Raw genomic sequence first — 21,325 nt, forward strand, 5'->3', positions numbered from 1 at the left:
TCCCATTTTTAGGTGGAAATGACATTCATGAAGACATGGTCATGGTCTGTGTAGGTAAATCCCCTTCCTTCATGCTCCCACCCACCCCCTTTAACATCACCTACCAGAGGACAGCAAGGGGAGCGTGAGTGGGGACTAGTGTGGGTGGGTTTAAAAAGGAAGTCATGAATTACCTGTCGGTTGGTGCTTTGCCCCGCAGTCTTGAATCCCCCCTGACAGCTGCACTCTGAGACACTGTATGGGTCGGAGCTAGTCGATGAGCATTTGGAGAGTGAGTCACATCCCACCACAAATGTGTTGTCCAAGGGGAGCTCCTGGATCACGTGGTGTTTCTTTGGGGCCACTGGTGTTTCGGGTTTGATTTGAAACGTAGGCTGAGGGGATGCAGATTTGTAATGCTTGGCTAAATCGGGGCTGTCAGGTTTGAAGGTGGTCGGCGTGGTTGCCCAGTTGTACTTCCCCATGGTTTGCTCCTCTAGCTCCACAGGGAGATCCAGTGTGCCATTAACATGCTCGTGCGTGGGGTCGTCAGGCTTGGATTCATCTATGGTCACAAAGTTCAGGAGGAGGCTCTTAGGAGATCGCTTCTTTCTCTTCTTCTTTTTCTTGATCTGACGGTTTTCTTGGTTAGGTGACACCCACTCTCCACTTTGCTTGCCCTTCTGCACTACTTTATGTCTGGGTGTCTGTCGGCAGCGCACTAAAGCGGTCACAAATATCACCAAGATGACAGTCATGGTCCCTGCTATGATAGCTATGACGACAATCACATATCCGTTAGCTTGAGGGGCTACCTCACTGTCCCCTATGTTGCGATCCAATGGTGTCTCCATACTTTTTCGCAGTTGCTCTTGTATAAAGGTAGCATTTGACACAGAGTCATTTACAAACAAGTGAACGAGTGCAATAGCATGTAATGACTCCGGCTGGCCTAAATCTTTGACTTTGACTACCAGCCTGTGCAGCCCCTGATCAGCTGCAACTATTTTCTCCTGCAGTGTTATGTTACCCGTTGTTTTGTCGATGGCAAAGAGACCTCGAGGGGAGACCCTAGATGTAATGATGATGCTGCTAATAAGACTGTATTGCAGTTCAGCATTCATACCAGTGTCATTGTCAATGGCAAACACTCTGGTGACCACAGCACCAGGGGTGGTGGTGGTTCGCACTAGGTCATATGAGTAATTGGAGGACGGAATGACGAACACGGGGCGATTGTCATTCACATCAACTACATTGATAGTGACCTTGGCATAGGAGGAGCTTGGAGGTTGTCCTCCATCAACTGCCTTTACCATAAATGTGTAGGAGCTTTGCTGTTCCCTATCAAAGGTAATATTGGGTTTGATCACGCCAGTTTGGGGGTCAATGATAAAATTGTCTTTCCCATTCAAAATGGACAAAGTTACAACAGCATTATCTCCTGCATCTGCATCCGTTACTGTGATTAAACCAACAGTTCCATAGAGAGGCAGGTTTTCAGGCACATAGAAGTTGTACTCAGGGTGTGTGAAAGTTGGGCTGTTGTCATTAAGGTCCTGGACAATTAGCTTGACAGTGACATTGCTCTGCAGGGATGTAGAGCCATTGTCCCTCGCTATGACAGTGAATGAGTACCTCTCCTGCTTCTCTCTGTCCAGTCGTTTGCCAACAGAGAGAATTCCTGACCGTCTGTCAATGTTAAACCCATCAGGCGCATCAGGGCTGAGAGTATAAATAATCTCTGCATTATGTCCACTGTCTGCGTCAGTGGCGCTTATTTTTATTAACTGTGTAGAGGGGTCATTGTTCTCCGGTATGGAAAGCTGGATTTCTGGCTGGGGAAAGATGGGCGCATTGTCGTTCTCATCCTTGATTTTAATTAAGACCATAGCTGAAGTGTTCAAAGGAGGTGTCCCCCTATCCGAGGCCACTATCTTAATTGCATATTCTCGAGTCGTCTCATAATCTAGAGGAGCAGCTGTCTCGAGTAAAAACTGATCATTAAAGACAGGCTTCAATCGAAAAGGAACATCATGGTCAGTGTAGCAAGCTACTTTGCCATAAAGATCTGCATCCTTGTCAGTAACAGTAATTAGGGCTATTTTGGTGTTCAGAGGTGCATTCTCAGACAGCAGAACAGTTCCATTAACCAGGTTGATAATGTAGCGAGTGTCTATAGAGGGAACATTGTCATTAATGTCTGTTACATTAACAGTCACTGTGGCTCTGGAAGGGGTGGAGCTGCCATCACTGGCCAGGACAATGAGTTTATGAACAGGAGTTACCTCCCTGTCCAGTGGCTGCTTCACAGTGATAAGTCCAGTAGAGCTGTTGATGGCAAAGTGACGTTTGGTCGAGGAAGAGATCTGGTTGCTGAAGGCAAAGTGGATCTGCGCATTGGAACCCAAGTCTGCATCCGTGGCATGAAGCTGAGCGACCGATGTTCCCACTGGTGCGTTTTCTGGTACTGTGACTTCCAGCTCACTGTCCTTGAAAATGGGGCGATTGTCATTGACGTCAGAAATGGTGACTTGGAGAATGGCTGTGCTGGATTTGGGAGGGTTGCCACCATCCTCCACCTTTATCTTCATGACAAAGGTATCCTTCTGTTCACGATCCAGGTTCTGCTGAACAATAAGCTGCGGCCACTTGTCACCTTCGGGCGTCTCAATGATGTCTAAGCCAAACTCACTGACACTCTGCAAAGACAGGACAATATATTTAATTGTAGGTGTTGATTTTATATACCTATTTGAATAATGGAAACAAAATGAAACCAGCTTGTTAGTGTTAAATAGCATTTTACATGTCCACTCATTGTTTTTAACTTCAAATGACATTTCTCACAGGATTTTATCCTTAAGTTTTTGTTTCTTTGTTTGCTTTTTAGTGGCTTTCCCCTTTATACTGTCTGACACAAGACAGTGTGAGTTTCATTTGGTGCAAAAATTGCTAAGCCACTTCTATAAAACCAGACTCGACTGATATATTAGTACCATAACTAAGAACATCACATTTTGACTCGGGTAATAACAAAGAAATATGTGATAACAATTCCAAGGCATCCTTGGGCATTTTTGTTCTTAAATTGCAAATTTTTCAATTATCTTATAACAACAAACATCTTGTTGAGGTTTCTCCTTAGGTTATTCAGGTTCCTTTGTAGCCCTTCTTATGCATCCTGATGAATGTCAAGTTAAACAGCCTGGGAAATTCTTCAACAAAGGCAGCTGGCTCTTTGCTCTGCTCTGCTCATCTCAGTTGGGTCCCTGCAAATGTGCAAACATGCTAATCATCAGCTTTTTTTCAGGCTTTTTGTTTTGACACTTTCTAAACACATCCCAAAAAATATATGAAATACTTGGTAATAAATCCTTTTCAAATGACATTTTTTTAGTAAATGATCTGTTTCGACTAACTACTACTTTAAGAGATTTGTTTACCGTTTTATCCTCATCATCCAGTTTCTGCTACTATCGATAAAATCAGACTTCACTCAACCTTTCTGTACAGTCTCAAGTTAAAATAAAACAGCTGTCTTTATAAACATTTAAACTTTGACATAGGAGTGAGAGACAGCCAAGAATGGAGACACACCAATAAAGCACTTGCACACGCCTCAAGAAGTCTCTATACATAAAAAGAAAGACAGTTAAAAAGTCTGCATATTAGAAATGCTTTTCACTCAGGAGTAGCTAAATCTAGGCAAAAGTAAAGCTGGAGGATAATAAAAACAAATACATGAATAATCCACATGATAAACTCGAGGACCTGGCACTCAATGCTAAGAGTAATTGCCTTCCACCCCCCTAAAAAACTAGCACTAATGTTCACTATTTTCGTAGTCCTGACAAATACATGGTATGGATCCATACCATAGCATACTAGTATGAGAGAGAGAGGGAAAAAAACAGAGAGAGAGAGAGAGAGAGTAGGGGGAGGAAATAAGAAGACGATCAAGCCCATGAATGAGCTGCATGCACATTATGAAACAAAGAAGCCCTTTGAAGCTCTTTCAGTCAGAAGCAGTTTCATGGTAAAACAAGAAAAAGCATCCTCTTTAAAGAGATAAGCTTCATGCTGCACATAATGTTGGAAGAGATTACTCTGTCTAGGCACAGCTATCAAATGAGATTAAGATATATACATTCTGCTTATTCAAGGGAGAAACACTTCAACCAAATTGTGAGCACAAGAGTCCTCGGTAGGTTTCAAATTCTAGAACTCTCCTTGTGCCAACATAGCTTTGTAGCCGACACAAGAAAACGTGCAGCTGCAGCATGTAAATTATTGTGTACTCTGAAAAATTGCTTGCAGAGGGAATGTTGTCAACATGTCAGTGATTGACAGAACTACTTAAAACAGCCAACACTGCAGCAATGATCTTTCAGACCTTATTTTGTCATCCTTCTGGCAAGCAAAAGTCATATAGGGATAAGCAGACATTGCATATAAAACTCTGCGTGGAACTGTAGAAAAAAAAATTGCCTTATGGATAAACTCTGCTGAATCTTTATGTACCCAGCAGAAGTATTTCTAACTGAAAAGTCCAAGACAACATTCTAGGGGCTGTATTGTTAAGCACTACTCGAGCTATACAGATCTCCTCAATCCTCAGTCGTTTGAATAGTTTGCAGATTCGGCACAGTATAGCTGCACGCTGATATTTTCGCAAAGCCCGATGTTAATAGTAGGATGTCGAGTTAGCATGTGTCAAAGGGAATGCTGCACAATGATTTATAAGCCGGCGTTTCCTCTATGCTTTTGTCTTTTTTCCACACAATTTTACAACTGACAAGGCAGCACTCACCGCATTTCAATAACTTGGGGAGAGCTATCTCTCAGGCTGTGCATCCTCCTGAATGCAGAATTAGTCTGGTGGATTGTGATAAGATCTAGGGCAGGCTAAGAAAAGGCCAAATACTAGCATGAATCACTCACTGGAAACCTTAAGGCTGAGTGAGAAGGACAAAGCTCTCTAAACGGTCAAGTGTGCACATTAGACCATGCCTTGCTCTGCCACCTCACATATTCCGTACAGGTACATGTCTTCTTGAACTTTGATGACTTGCCTTTCATCCCACATTACAGGGCCACAGGTTCTCTGGAAGCCAAGGGGGGGATTAGAGCACCGTATATGTGAGGTTTGTGAAGTACAAAATCTAATCAGAGTTGGCTAATTTAAATGAAAATGATTGAGGGACACTGACAGAAGCAGAGGTGGCAGATGATGAGGGAAGGATGAATCTGAACCCCATTTTGCCGACAGTGCCTCAGATTATCAGTAGATGCATCTTTCACTCAATTTGATGACCTTATTAAAACTCAGAGGAGACTCAGATTGGGCTGTGAATATATCAGGAAGACTCTAGTCACGGTGATGCCCATGGATGGGACTAAATAGGCAGAGGTATTCATCACAAGCTATAGCACCTCTTTATAATGCTGATAGAAACTCTCTCTCTCTCTCTCTCTCTATCTCTCTCTCTCTCTCTCTCTTCCTCATTCTTTCTCTCTATCCCTCATCCCCTTTTGCCCCTGGCCATGATCTCATGCATATAATTAAGACAAAGGAACCTAGGAAGTGTTTGCCTCTTTTCGTCAACCCCTAGAAGAAGAAAATGTGTCAAAATAGGATGCTAATGAAAAGTAGAAATGCTTGAGAGTGAGTTCTCCACCCAAATATTCAATGCCTATAGGCGCCATGCAATGAATTAATCACATTTTTCTTGCTACATGGGAATGAAGCTTGAATAAATTTTGCATCTTCAAATCAGTTTGGGAATGAATTTGGTCAGGCTCAGACTTGGAGTACCAGAAAAAAAGACTACTCCGCTTCAAATCTAAGGTATATTTCAGTTAGAAATGTAAAAAAAAAAAATAACAGTGGATTGGCCTTGGAAATAACTTCAGACAAAATATGTTGTTGGAATAAGGTTAAGCATAAATGCCCTAAATACAGACATTGTTTTATTAGTGGAACATAGTCAAGCTAGTGACAGAATCAAATTTAAACTAAATATATTCTGTTTTAAATCTACTGAAAGATGCTGACGTGAATGCAAGGGCACATGTCAAGCACCAAGCACCGGAATAAAGAACGGTGCCAACTTTTAAAATTGTAAAAAGCGAGAGGAAAACAAACGCTAAAATCTCATTTAGTCCCGAGTACGTTTCTGTGTTGACCCGACTTATCCTGTGAATATGTAGTGATCAAATCTCCCTTCGTGGGGGATTCTTCTCCAGTCATGCATGTGATTACTTTCTCTGACCTTGACCATTTCTTAGGACAACTTCTATTCAATTCAGGTGACGTAACACACCGCTGCACTGATGGTGGAGTTTTGCTCAAAGTATGATTACCAACCATTATATGTGGAGCTGAAGCACTGTGTAGGACGAAATTACCCGTTGTCCCTCTTGGCTTTGAAAAAGAAGGAAGTTGCACAAAAAAGGCCACCATGTTTCTTTCATTTCTTCTGTATATTGACAACTCAGGCAAGTTACATGTGGAGTGACACACCACTGAGTATGGCTCATTGTGCTACACAATGGAAGCAATTTTAGCACTGTGCCCTGTACAACACGAGAAAAAAACTGGGCAAACTATCATTCTGAGGGAGCTTCTGAGACAAATCTCACAGGACCATACAAAGATAGTCCAAGGGTGGCTTAGCGGCCAAGAGCTATTCTAGGAATTGCTTACACATTCCTTCCCCCCTAAACCCCTGGCTTTCTACTTCACCACTGAAATAAAACATACCAAAGGCTGAAAGTGCATCCAACTCACTTTAATGCTTCACCCTACATCGTTTTACCTGGGATACAAGCAAATTAATCTTGAATACAATGAGAATATAATGAGAAGTACCGAAACGGGGCTGTGGAGCCAAGGATGCTGAAAGAAGACTTTCCTGGAAAAGATAACACAACCACAGCCTAGGTACAGTTTTTAGAAAGCTCCATATTGTAGAAAGGGTAAAGAAAATTATTGCAAATGATCATCGTAATGAGCAGAACATTTGGTTGGTGATTTTCCAGGCATGAACAATTCAGGACATTGCGCTGGAGAGGTCTTGGCAGTGGGGAGACTCTTTAAAAATGCAAATTGGTATTCAAGGCAGACACAGACAGCAATGATTCTGTTCATTCCTACACAATGTTAACGTCATCTGAGACTCCACGGTGGACTTGTCATGCTGCCTCACACCGTTCCCTTAAGTACAACAACTTTTTTGCATTTGTTATTATTACAGTTATATAATTTCGTTTTATGTGATCATGTAATCTTCACTACTTATCTGCAAAGCCTTAAGTGTTGTCTAGACTGTAATTGAAGAACACATGATAATATCTTACATTTTTCAACTTGGAGCTGAATTCATTAGGTAACAAAGAATATTACAGTGCAGAAAAAAGGCTTTTCCTAGTTCTGTACTGGATGCATATTACAACAATACAGTTTATTCCTTTACACCTGCTTTAATGCGCTATGTTTAGCATATGTAACCTGTTGCTGGAAATTGGACATGCAGTTTATGCTGTGTCTGCACTTTCTGCTACATGTTCTCTGTTAATACACAGTGAAAACATACCCTTTTTACAGCCTTCTCTACTAATGAAAAACATATGGAGATATTAATGGCTGGTATCTAATCTTTTAGACTCTCCAACATATTGCACTGTATGAAAAAGTAGGTCATATTTTCAATGCAAATTGTGAATTCATTTGCAGTATGCATATATACACTATAGCACTACACTCTACAGCACTATAAAGGGTTTAAAGAATCAGCTAATGCAGAATCTGAGTCGTATTAAATGAAGTCTACAAAACTGACAAAGAAAAAGGATGTAAGAGCTCATTAATTAACAAATAGTCAGCTATTCAGACCTGATGTACACAGGTGGCATGTTGCAGGCATAAGAGTTTGTCACAGCTTAATCAATAATGTGAGCACTGAATATTGTGCTTGCTTCGAAGAAAGTCAGACAATTAATTTCATACTTTCTATTGTGTGTTTGTTCTTTAAAAGTGTTTCTCCAAAACAAATTACTACAATCGTTTTCAATCTCTCAAATGTGTGGCTGTAACTGCTCGGAAAGTTACATACCTAACAGACAATTAAAGTTTATTTATTTTATTTAGTCCTTTCAGTAAACGTGTACCTTGAATGCTGTTCCAGTAACACAGTGCTTCGGGCCATATTCTTTCAGTCACTTACTACTCCATTTAATTTGGAAGAAACAGCATTTAGTTTAGGCTGCCAGCATGGAGTATTATAGTGAAGTGGATATTTTAATTAGTCTTTACGTGGAAATTCTTTTCTGATACCTGGATGTGTTTGATTATTAATGAATTTGTTACAGTTGAGAGTTCAGCACATATCAAACAAAACAGGGATACATTAGTGCTAGGGACTCAGACACAGTGATTTTTAAACAAAATTGTAATTCGTAAAAGAATCAAATACAACTTCCAAAGTCGGAAGAACCAACAAAAAGCATTAGATCCATCGGAGGTCTGTTAAACATTTCACGTTCATTAATGAAAAAGCTCATTACAAAATCCACTTTGAACCAGATATTTAAAAAACTTGATTCTTCCAATACTTCCAATAATCTTTTGAAAATTCACTAATGTATAAGGAAACACTGCCTTACTTGATTTTCCATTTTAACATTATTAAGATTTCAAAGACCACAACAAAATACTTTATTCCTTTTTTCTCTTTTTAGATATCAATAATGAAACAGGCTTAATCCTCACCTTGACTAGTTCATAATGTTGGATCCCATTGATCCCAACATCAGGGTCAAATGCTGAGGGCACCGGGTATCGTGTGTTAATGGCTGTGTTCTCTGGGATGGAGATGTTTATTACAGTGGACTGGAAAAGGGGTGCGTTGTCATTCACATCCTCAATCAGGAAGCGGATCTTGACCAATCTGAAGATCTCATCCGGCAACACTGCCACCTCAATCTCGTAATAGCAGCGTTTCTCGTTGAAGACCCCGGAGCACAGCTTCTCCCGGTCAATTCTGTGATTGGTGGTAAAGATCTCCCCTGTGTTAGCCTCCACCCTCACCAAAGGCACATCGCCCGTTTTATACACAGGCTTGAACTGCAACGGCGAGGATAGCCTGATGCTGGGGTCTAGGTTCAGGTCCAGGTCCTTGCGCAGATTCCCAATTCGGACGTTCTCTGGTTGCTCCTCCTTCACTGTGTAGTCCCTCTCCTGGGCCTGGCATTGTAAGACCACACAGGTGAGCAAGACCACCAGCACATGAGCCTGACTTGCTAAGTCCATACTCAAGAGTAGATGGGAGCCTCACTTTCACTGCAGCAAATCTGTCATGACAGACGAGCCAGAGGGGGGAAAAAAGAAGAGAGAAAGACAGAACGCACAATGTCAGTGCAGAAAATTACATGGTATTCAAGTTCTGCTGTAATTAGTACTATTTTCCCTCATGGAGAGTTTTCAACTTGACCTCTTCATCCTAACTAGTTATGAGCCAACATCCTTCCCATGTCTTTGAGAGCAAATTAATGGCAGTTTTACACAATTAACCTTTGATGACATCTGTTGAGCAAGCGGACACGTAAAGGTTAGTAGTTCATGCATTCCATCAATCCATTTCATCGCCGTAATGAACCATTTAATATTTTTATTGAGAAGTATGAAAGCAGTTAGGTTCAGTGTTACAATGAAATAGTTTGCTTTCAAAACTTGTTAACAAACTACTTTGCCTAAAAAAAAAGAACCAAAAAAATGGATAAAAGCTTCATTTATATCCATCCATTTCCCTAACCGCTTGTCCATTTGAGAGTTGCTGTGGGGGGTTGGAGCCCAGCTGTCATAGGGCAAAAGCAGAGTACACGCTGGACAGGTCGCCAATCTATCACACGCTAACACAGAGAGACAGACAGACAACCACTCATGCTCACATTCACACCTACAGCCAATTTGGAATCTCCAATTTAACTAACTTGTATGTCTCTGGACTGTGGGAGGAAGCCAGAGTACAAAGAGAGAACCCACGCAGGCGCCCTTTTGCTTTGAGGCAGTACTAACCACTGTTCTGCTGTTCCGCCATCATATATGAGTCGGTCTAAGTCAATATGCTACAGTAGTGTCCTTATAAAGCGCATCCACACGCAGGCTTTGGCTCATTTGGAAAAAGCAGAAATGAGCCTTAAGCACTGTTGCTTCCATGCATGAACGCACACACACACACACACACATGCACATACACAGACACTTGGAGTTGTACCGCTTGACAGCAGCTATTAATGGAGAGTATCATTTGTTTGGAATGTAAACAATCGAGCTCTCAAATATTTCATGAACGTCCGTGTGTGCGTAAACTAGCAGAGTATGATAAAAGCATTGTTTTAAGTAAGAGCAGTGGAAGGAAACAACAACGTGACATGATTTATTGCGAGAGCCACCATTAGTCAAATTAGAGAAATTTAATCTGAACTTCATTACATGCTAGCAAATGTTTTATCTCCAGCATTAAATTTAAACTGTACACAGTTTGCTGTTTGCGAGGCAAAAATGTTTAAAACACAGTGAGGCTGATTTCACATAAGTTAACAATATTCACTGATGACTTTTCAAGCACAGAGTCCCAATTCGTTTGAGTCTGTTATACATTTTTCTTTTGTACAAGTACAAAAGCTTGCCAAAGCGCGAGATCCTCGATTGCTAAAATCCAGGTAGCTCATCGGAAGACGATACTGAGTAATACCTTACAATTCAGCACATATTGTAGCATAAATATTGACTGCTTTCCACTGGTTAAAGCTGCAGTAGGCAGAAAGTGAGAAAAGGTTGCAGGAAAAAAAAAGCCAGATTTTAAAAATGGCAGCCCTCCTGCAGCTCCCCCCTTTCAGTTCTGAGCACATGGACATATGCACATACTACAAGCTAAAAATATGTCAATATGCTACAAAAACTCAAACCCTGTTTACCCCTGCTTATCACATTACGCCACTGTGTTATACCTCCTATCTTGGCTTTTCCATTCACTATACTAATTTGTACAGCTCGCCTGATTTGGTCTAATAAGGTTACTAACGTACTAAAGTCTGCAGTCACAGGCTAAATTTTCTATTGTTTGAAAACCTAGAAAGAGGATGGGAGAGAAGTAGAGACTAGATCTCTGTGAGAGCATTTTAATTTAATATACCACACGGTTATTATTAATTTGTTTGCCCAGTGACACCAAATACATGTTGCCCCCTGAACCCTTACCTGTTATTAAGTGAGTTACTCTATGTGTGATGTGATTTGCTAGCTAGCATTTTCTATGAGTTCATTCATTTAACGTTCTTGGATTTACTCAAGAGACTGTATTCCGTAGTGTCACCCACAGCTGCGCTGGTCTCCACTGAGGTTTTGCCACATATGCATTAATAGGCAGAAGTTAAGTCTTATTACAAAAGTGCATCCTTCTTTGCTAGATTTTTTTTTTGGGGGGGGGACAGGAATATTATATTACTGGTCTGTTTTTAATCAACATGTAAGGGTAAAGTCTTAAAAGTCGTATAAGCATACCCCCACCCCACAGCCACAACCACCCATCTGCATTGCAGCACAATTAACAGCTAATAACTTTCCCAGTGAGTGTTTGTTAACCTTATATGAATATCCACAAGATATCGATTTGTATTCACAAGGCGGCTGCCTTGAAATCAAACACACATTTGCTTCGAAGGATGGCAAATGTGTATGACAGCCACGACACAACAGTTTACAGATTCTGCTTTAAATTTGTACGCATACCCGACTTGTTGCTATCCAGGTATAATATTACCTACTTTTTAAAATTTCCATCCATTTGAGACAGTATTCTGTAGAAAAAGTATGACTACCTAAACTGCACTACAGGGGTCCTCTAAATTGGCAAGGCAACAGCGTTCATAGCTATTGAAGCTTTCTGCCCGCTGACAAAGGGGAATTGATTAAAAATAAGAATTTAATTAAGCTGGTTTTGAATCTCCAACAATTGCAAGGCATTCATGAAATGTGTAGACACAGACTTCCCACATTTCACAAAGCAGTCGCACGAGACTCATTAAAGAACAGTTGAACAGGAAAAAAAAGCGAGATGACATTGATCTGTGTGAGGGTTACTCATTCTACACGTGCAATATTAGCAGTGCTGTACTGTCACGTCAAAATATCGATGAGATATATCCTATTAGTAACCGTGACACACTTTACTTTGAAGTGTGCATCTTTCTTAGAGTGAGCAGCAATTGCTTTACTGTGATGATCGCCAGGCAGTGCAAGGCTGAGCTCGCACGACGCAAAATGAAGTTTAAATTACATCCTTAAATGGGATGTGATTCGCTGAAGTGAAAAAAACAGAAAAGATCAAAGCATGATCTAGATCTCCTCTTTCTGGTAAGTGACAATAATGTGCTGCAGGATGAAGGCGTGTAGTATGTTTTTCATTCAGTACATGCAGGAGTACAAATGTAGTAATAAGCAAGACACCCTTGCATCGCTAATGGGTGTTGCAAATGCGCTTTTTTTTCTATTTCAGATATACATATACATCAGGATAAATACACATTTGTAGCTATTTAACTAATGAAGTTAAAATATTAACTATTTAACAAGTGAGAGGTACACCTTGCCCTAGAACATATTTACTCCTGGTATTCTATTAATTTGATGTGGGTTCTTTTCTCTGAACCATGATTTTCCAACAAGTGCAGTGATTTTCACTTGTCACACTTCTTTAAAAACCTGTCCATAAGGGATCAGCTAGGTGAGAAAGGAATTATGCTGGAGGGGGAAAAAGTAAGAGGAGGGGGATTCTAGGTGTCAGTCAGAGTGTCTCCTTTGCTTACATTTCACTAGTCTGCTGAAATGCTATTTTGAGCCCCAGACAGCAGGTTGAATCCAGTAGGCAAACTCAAGCCTCCCTCTTGGGAAACACAGCGAAGAGGAGCAGGCTGGCCCGAGATCACTTTCCACGACAGTGTGATGGACAGGTCTTCCTGTGGTTTGCAACCGCTGAAGGGAGCAGCGGGAGAGGAGACATACATCTACTGCCACCTCCTACCTTCACCCCTAAAAGATACCCTTATTGGAAACTTTCAGTGTAGTTACTCTGACATTTGGAGTCCTTTAACTGTCAAAGCCAGGTTTTTACCACAGTTGTATATCAATATTGCCTGTGGATCCAAAGAGATTTTAAAGAGAGGGCACCGGTAGATGGAATACGTTTGATTGTCATGAGCATTTTCCCTTTTAACAGCTTTAAGGATCGCTGACAGTCTGACAGACCAGGTTTCTGTCATGATCAGTCAGTTCTTTTTTAGTGCACACCGCTAGACCAATTCTCTTCACATGGTGGTGGAACAAAAGTTGTTTTCTCTTGGGAAACTTCAGCAATGTCGATATTGCCTAAGCTGTAGTGCTTAGACAATATAATAGTGCAAGGTAATATACTGCAAGAAAAAATATCCTCGATATGGAAATAATACCAGCAATGTATGTAGAGTGAAGTTCAACTAAAAAAGAGGGTTACCTACTACATATAAAAAAAGTTCTGATTCATAATATCTAGCATAATGTTTAAGTAGATTCAAGCAATGCTGTTTGGCTGACTGAGCCACTGCATATTCATCTCTGAATCAATTTAATACTTAGATTAACTAGCATAAGAAGACTTTTACTACACAGGTAAACAAATGACCTCCGCTATTTCCAAGATGACAAGCTAAATATCAGTGCTGTAATCATGGACCTCAAGAGGGCAGTCCATACATGGAAATCCAAAAGCTAAATCAGTGATCGATTCGATTGGTGCAGTTTTACGTCATCTCTCAAGTTAAATATAACTTGTAAGTACATTTTAAAATCGTATTAAATTTTTATTTATGGGTCTGGGTTGACTAATCCTAAATTCAATCCTAAATAGTCAGAGAAACTATCAAAATAATAAAACTTATGAAAAACTTGTGGAAAAAATTCACTATTATGAATAAGTGCTAAAATATAAATGTCTCTCTTAATGATGTGGAAAGACGCTTCCAAAATGTTTCAAAAGTTTTCCATTGTGGATTCTGAAATCATTTCAGAAAAGATACATTTTATACAGGTAGTCAAATTTAATAAGTCATAGTTGATGAAGAATGAAAAGGACACCTTCTGCTATCTGCTACAGTGTGTCATCAGAAAGTCACCCAAGAGAGGAACTAAAATGAACTTAAATTGTGGAGAAATCCTTAATTAACTGTATTATATAAACTAATTATAACTGTGGAAAGAGTTTGAACGCAAATGCAGAAAGACACCATTCCTGGTAAGAATCCCTGACACCACAGTTACTTACTGTATTAGCTCTTCAGAACACATAGTGTGTCCCTGAGCAAGTTAATGACTCCCAAAACTCAGCACTCGGTAGTGCTGTAGTTCAACCTCTAAGAGCCATAAAACAAATTTGGAGCATGTCATGCAAGGATATTAAAGACTACGGTCAGTTGGTTCAGTTGCGTTTGGCGATTTTAAAATGTGGATGTGAATGATAAAATATTTTTTTGTGTTTTGCAAATAAAGTATATACCTTGCTTCCATCATCCACTGACTCCCTTTTTAATATAAACCGCCGAGGATATTGCCAAAATATCTGGCACATCTCGGGAGCTTCACATTACCATTTGAAGTTATTCTCCAGGAAATACTGAGTTTAACAGGCCTCTCAAAACAGCCACAATAGTAATATGCATGCGGGTCAGGTAGAGCAAATTATCTACAAAAGCCAACCGTGGTGTTTAATTCTAGGAAGAAGTGGAATTCATATTGACTATTTGAACTATTATTCCTCGAACAAATTCAGTCCGTGTTTGCTTTCCCCCCCTCTTCCCCCGAGTAGAAGTGTGAACAGGATGAAAGCCCCTGAGGTTATGGTCTGTGACAGCTAAACCGCTTGACCAGGAGCGCGCTGTTGCCGCGCACCCACGCACCGAGCTTAGCGGCCAAGCTGTTGAGAAACCTGCGCTGAAAAGTCCCTGTTGTTGGATGCTCTTGGAAAGTAGGCCTATCTATCTAGCGATCAGCAACGAGCAAGACTAAATAAAGCCCGAAGTCGTGACCGGCCACGCGGTACACATTCCTAATGCGACAACTCCGCTTAGATGCTCCACGATGCACCGTGTAAATGGATAATTTGTATTTACACTCGGTTCACGGGGACGCCTATTATATCTTTGGAGCAGCTCTAGGAAAACCTACTCAGCATCAAAATTACCCACTGTCGCAACACTATCGAACTACCTTTTAGGCTTTACAGTCCCCGAATTTCGCCCAGTTTATGTTGTTGTCCTTGATTTTATATATATATATATACTTCATGTCCTCACCCTTACCGAGATTTCAGTACGTACAGAGTAAATAAATTAGGCTATGGAGCTCTCCAAATACGCACACAGGATAGAGCGGTCATATGCGCCTACATTCAGAGAGCGCTAAAGTAAAATGCATTTTGTTTTTAACAGTAAAGTAGTAAATACGAGCGAAGCTTACCTTTCCGTTCGAATACGATGAAAAAAATCAACCGTGAGTACCGTCGCGCAGAGACATCACTGATTCACAAAAAAGAAGTGCCATGAATTAATGTGAAGTGGGGGAAACGGGCAGAAAGGATCCTCATCAAAATCGGTAAGAAGCGTAGAAAAAATGTTATCCACTACAAAAACTTATCCATGTGCTAAAAAAATGTGGTCCTCGCGTGCAAGAGAAAAAGGGCATGCACAGCGATCAACTTAAAGGACGCTGTAATTCCTCTTCGGATGTATTGGGCTCACAATCCCACAGGCGGAGATACGCAGTGATCCACGCTTGTTTTACATAAACTTTGTCTCTCTAGCCTAATTTGCCTTGAAATTCCTATTTTCGCCAGCTGGCAGCAAACTTGCACGTGTGTGCGTTAAAAGCCTCTTAAACCGCACATCAAACTTAAATCCAAGAGGGCGAAAAAAACAGAGAGAGACTTCTGATGAAGAAGTGAAAGCTTAAACCTATTTTAATGTTATAACCACTTGTTTTGACTGATTCAAGGCTGTACGCGCTCTCCCCCAAAAAAACTCTTAAATGCGGGATGCATAGAGCGCATCGCCCCCCCAGTGGAGTTGGATCAAAGTGTGCCTCAGTGCAGCATCACTTACAGGAGCCGGGATAGGCGGTTCACCGTATCTGTCTGCTAAGCTGTAGATGTCTCAGTAGTATTGTATGAACTCAGTTCCTCAATGCTGCTCACCTCTCTCCCTCTCGCTCTCCCTCCGACTGACATCATGGAGGTAGGAGGAGCCAAACTCAGATTTAAGAGCCCCGGTTCTCTTAAAGCCGCACTGCGTTGGAGAGATGTTCGCACTGAGATGTACAGTAGGTGGATGTTGGGGTATACGTGGACCACAGATGCCTCTGCTGTTTGCTGTAGACAGAGTGCTCCAGGAATCTACCTGAAAGCAAGAGGGGGGCACTGTTCGCGTTTATACAAAGCCTTCAGTGAGGGACTACTGTAACAATGGCACATTTGTGTAATGATCTGAGATTTGAATTCTTTTCAGACATTCCTGAGATGTCAGCATATAAAAGCTGAGACATACTCCGGGATGAAAAGTAGGGTTATGAATTTTCTTACATTTTTCACAACTTGTATTTATAAATACAGAAATAATTACTATGGGCTATGAGTATTACAGACCATCTTAGTAGCATGAATAGCTTGAATGCTTGAGATGTAAGAAATAACAAGATGACAATGAACAAAGTTAAAAAATGTCAATGCCTTGTCTAAAAGTATACCTCATTTAAACAATACAGAGAATTTATTTGGTATTAGCAAAGCGATGCCATTTCTTTAACTTTAGAACCAAAATATCAGCAAATACAGTTGCAGGTGCAAGTCTCATTGTCAGATGGGGATCAGTTTAATGTTACCAATTACTAATCACATACTGTCAAGCTACTACTTTCCTGCTGTGGTGAAATGAATGGGTTTTCTGTCCCTAAATAGCTTCCAGTAGATTCTAACAGATTCTTTTACAGGAGTCAAAAAGGGTTATGGTTGCAGAGGGTCAAATCATCATGACCAACATCATGTTACTGCCAATTACCTTTGTCCCTCTGACATCACCTCATACAACAAATGGCTGTTGCATTTTAACAAGTTTAGCCTCTGGCATGATTTTATGTGCTTTTCCCTCACCTGTTCACTGTTTCCTTTCAAAGGATTCCATGTTGTGCTCTTCATCCGCGAAGACAGGGACTTCACCAGATGATTCCACTGTAAGTTTAGACCAAAAAATACTTGTTTTTAGCAGCGGATAAAAAAAACCACAGGCTGCTGTTTTTTCTTAATTTACTATGAAATGAGGGGTGATTTATTTTCTTCCTATTGAGAAAACACTGTATAATACACAATGTGTTTTCTTAATTTAACTGTCTCTGAGGATTTCTGAAGATGGCATTTGCAGTATCTGAACGGCAAAAAGCAATATTATCTGTCAGAAGGCACATAATTCCTCATGTCAAATTTTATAAGATGAATCCCCAAAGTAATATAATTCAACATGAAATACAGCTATGGGTGTAAAACTTATTTGATACTGGTTCATATTTCTGTTTAACCTTCTTGATTATTCTTGGCACAAAAAGAAATCCTCAGTTATAATGTTGCAGCAGCTTAACCAAAGCTGATTATCTTAAATGTCCACTCGACAGTTTTTTTTTTGTTACGTTTTTGTTCAGAGTAATGTCAAATCACCCAAACCCCAATGTGTTTTTTCCTAATCTTTTTTGTCTTTCCTTAACTAGGAGAGGTAGTGTTGTGATAGGGAAGTTGTGGACTGTGCATGTTAATATGAATGCAACTTTAATACTGAGTAATAAACAAGTATTAACTAGAGATGGCACGATACCACTTTTTTATGTCCGATACCGATTCCGATATCATAAATTTGGATATCTGCCGATACTGATATGAATCCGATATAGTGTTTTTTAATCAACAAAACTGGTTTTTTTTAAATATCTTGCTGCATTTTGTATAAGTTCATACTCAAGTTTAAAACAACAACTACACTAAAGCTATTCTGTTATACCTGTATGCAAAAAAAAAATTATTTCATAGTTCAGCAATACTGATCAATCTAATAAACTTAAACCTACACCATCCTCCCTATTCTGGTATTTTAAAGAGTACTTAGCGTAAATATTAAGCAACCTAACTAATAGGGTTCCAACTCCCAGCAACAACAAAAATAAATAAATAAAAAATAGGGAACCACCCCTCACCCTCCACCTCATGATGCTTAATCGACGTAATCAACCTTAATTTGATGCAGTGTGAAAAAAAATGCACAGAAATCAATTATTTTTCAAGAAATATTAAATAGAGTCAACATCTTTCTTCAACAAAATTGCAGACTGCACAGATGGTACCTTCCCAAAGGAAAAAGTACTATAGCTTACTAGGGTATATATATTAGACTTAATAGTCACTATATACAGTAATTGACTTCTATTCATTTTACATCAAATTAAAACTTTGGGTGTAAGAGTCAGATAATTATTTATTAAAAGCTAGACATTTTAAATGAGAATAAGAAAGAAAAGTATGTCTTTGTGCCCCCTTTTCCCTGTTAATGCCCTATCGGCCCCCCTGGCTAAACTTTGCTAGATCCGCCCCTGCACAGTTACCAGCCGTCAGCTACATAGAAAAAGATCCTTGAGTAGAAAGTAATATTAAATACATTCTAACAACAGCTGATCAAGCTTAAACGTGCTGCTGTTGTTCAGCCGCTGGTTTCCTCTTTCTGGTGCAAAGTGGGCCAAAAACAAACTAGAGACACGGACTCGCAACAGAAAAGCCGATCAGCTGATCATTAAGCAGTTTCATGATTGAAGTAGCAGCAAGAAGAGGCAGTCGCTCCATATCGCTTGTTAAGCTTAACGCAGGAATGCTTTACAAACATTCAGAGATGGACTTACACACTTGCTTTACTTCTCTCGGGGATAACTTTGTCGGAGATGAAATGCCGGGTTGCTAGCGAAGCTCCACATGCTATCCAGACCACTGACAGGTCCCGCATGCCACAGCCGCTCTATCACGTGATGCATACTGCTCCGACGTGCTAATGTTCTGAGGTGAGTTACGGCGTGTTGCAAGTTTTGTGAGGTGCTTTCGTGATATTTAATGGATCGGATTACATTTTTTATTTTTCTCCGATATCCGATCCAGTAATTTAGGTCAGTATCGGACCGATACCGATACGTAATATCGGATCGGTCCATCTCTAGTATTAACACAAAATACTAACTAAAGTGTTGTCTAGATCTAGAGCTATCTAGATAGACAGATATATATATATGTGTGTGCGTATCTACATAGATAGAACTTTGCAGTCATTTCCTACAATCTTAACTACATTTTTTTTACATTTTTCAAATAGCAAAACTTGCTTTTCTGTTTTTTTATAGATATGATCAAATTGACACTCTACCCATCATTGCTTTTAATCATACTCGCAGTGAATCCATGACTTGTTATGCTCACATGTAGCAGAAATGGAAGGAGCACACTCACTAATATACCTTATCAGTGTGGTACAGCTGGGCAAAGGGATGGGTGAAGGAATGGGTTGCAGAGCTAAATAGCAAGGTCGTCGTGCGTTAACATTCAGAGGTGCTGAGAGACGACAGCGGTTTTGCCGACCATACTTGATTCAATACTGTTCTGTGGTTTTGTAATATCCTTTCAGCTTAAACAGCATAACTTGTCCAAAGACACAGCAATGAAGTTCGTGCTATGCTATTGTCTTTGTTCACCACTCTACAAGTTGCCATGGATATATAAAAAAAAAAAAAACAAAAGCAAAATCTTTGCATTTGCACATTTGAGCTTAAATTGTTAACACTGTATGATTTTCTGGTAGGAAAAAAGTACCCCACAGCATGTCGCTCAGAAAGAAAGCAGTGCAAATATGTCTAAAGCGTAGTCTGTAGAAATACAGAAGATATTTTTGAAGAGTTTGATACATCCTGACAAAACATTTTTTTCCACATCCATACAGGCTGGGTTTGTATCCATGGCAACTTTCAAGAACCACTGAGATTTACCACAATGAGTTGAAACTATCGCTATTGCCTCATTTCTTCCTGCCTGTGTCTTTCTCTCCCACTTTCTCAAGGATCTCTGGAGAAAGAAAAAGATTTGAGAAAGATGGAGTGGACGAAGTGAGGACAATTCAATATTTGCTTTTACCTTATTGGCATCCGAGAGAGAATTTTAAAAGTGTTGAAACACAGGACAGACACAAAGAATCTCTGAAAGAAATAATATTTGAACTGTTCCATGGGGCATGAATATGCAGCATGAATGAGCAGTAGATATAGAAAAAGACTATGTCTGCGACATTATTGCTAAAACCAAAGAGAAAATATTACAAGGAAGCAGTGGGTCCACCTGAGACTTCTGAATATTAGCATTCATACACAAAATCTGAATTATCTGTCTACATTAGATGAAAATAAATTTGCTTGCATTTCAGCCTTTTGTACTTTGTGCCTTTGATCTTTGTAACAAAAAGAATGATGGCAAAAATCATCATTTTAAACAGCATAATTTATTTGCCACATACTTTATGTTTGCTTTGCATTTTTGTTTACTTTCCAGAATTTGCTTCAGACTGCAGATGCTATCATAGTGGTGATGAGATTTAGGAAGAAATGGAAATTCACTTACACTGACCATTAAATTAAAGCCCTTTCTCTTTGTTTTCTGATTTTGCTTTAATAGCATTGTGCCCTTAAAGCTAAGTGATATAGCACTGTGTATGCTTGTGTGTTTCCTACACACACACACACACACACACACACACCAGACACTGCAGTTTAGGGGTGTTTGCAGCAAGACACCAACAGTAAATCATACTGGCATTCCAACAGGGAGGAACCCTGACATGCAGACCTAAAGACCAGCTGGCAACAACCTGGAAACCACGAGTCACAAGGGCAAAATGTGCAATCTCTGACTGGTTGGCAAACGTTTTGCAGGCGGTTGCTGACAGTTGCAGTTGTAGAAGAATATACATTTTTTTCCCTTGTGTAAAGTGGTTGCCACATGGTCTCTAGGCACAGGTGACTGGGGCCCAACTGGAGCTAAAACATGTATTTTGGCCCATCAACTGATGGTTGAAAAGATCTGAATTAAAATAAATGATCAAAAGTCTAAATAATTTCCCATGCATATAAGCAAAAGAGTGCTTATGAGATTAGCAAGCACAATTTTATTTATAAAAACTCTTGCATTTGGTTTGA

At 40.0% G+C, this 21,325-nt stretch overlaps 1 protein-coding gene across 2 annotated transcripts in view; it reads right to left on the bottom strand.

Annotated features, from left to right (window-relative positions):
• The window catches only part of pcdh11 (protocadherin 11), a 134,788-nt gene extending 118,505 nt beyond the window's left edge, over window positions 1-16,283 (bottom strand). The window contains exons 1-3 of one of the 2 annotated variants that reach the window (XM_040015351.1): window positions 15,530-16,283; window positions 8,753-9,333; window positions 174-2,681 (exon numbers count right to left, since the gene is read on the bottom strand). In XM_040015351.1, the coding sequence (XP_039871285.1) occupies window positions 174-2,681; window positions 8,753-9,292 (3,048 nt within the window). In that variant the 5' untranslated portion in view covers window positions 9,293-9,333; window positions 15,530-16,283. The remainder of the gene's footprint in view (window positions 1-173; window positions 2,682-8,752; window positions 9,334-15,529) is intronic. The other variant, XM_040015352.1, reaches the window with a different exon arrangement.
• Window positions 16,284-21,325: the final 5,042 nt, after the last annotated feature.

The sequence above is a fragment of the Simochromis diagramma genome, unplaced genomic scaffold (genome assembly GCF_900408965.1).
Source record: "Simochromis diagramma unplaced genomic scaffold, fSimDia1.1 OVJJ01000685.1, whole genome shotgun sequence".
In the NCBI taxonomy this organism is placed as follows: Eukaryota; Metazoa; Chordata; class Actinopteri; order Cichliformes; family Cichlidae; genus Simochromis; species Simochromis diagramma.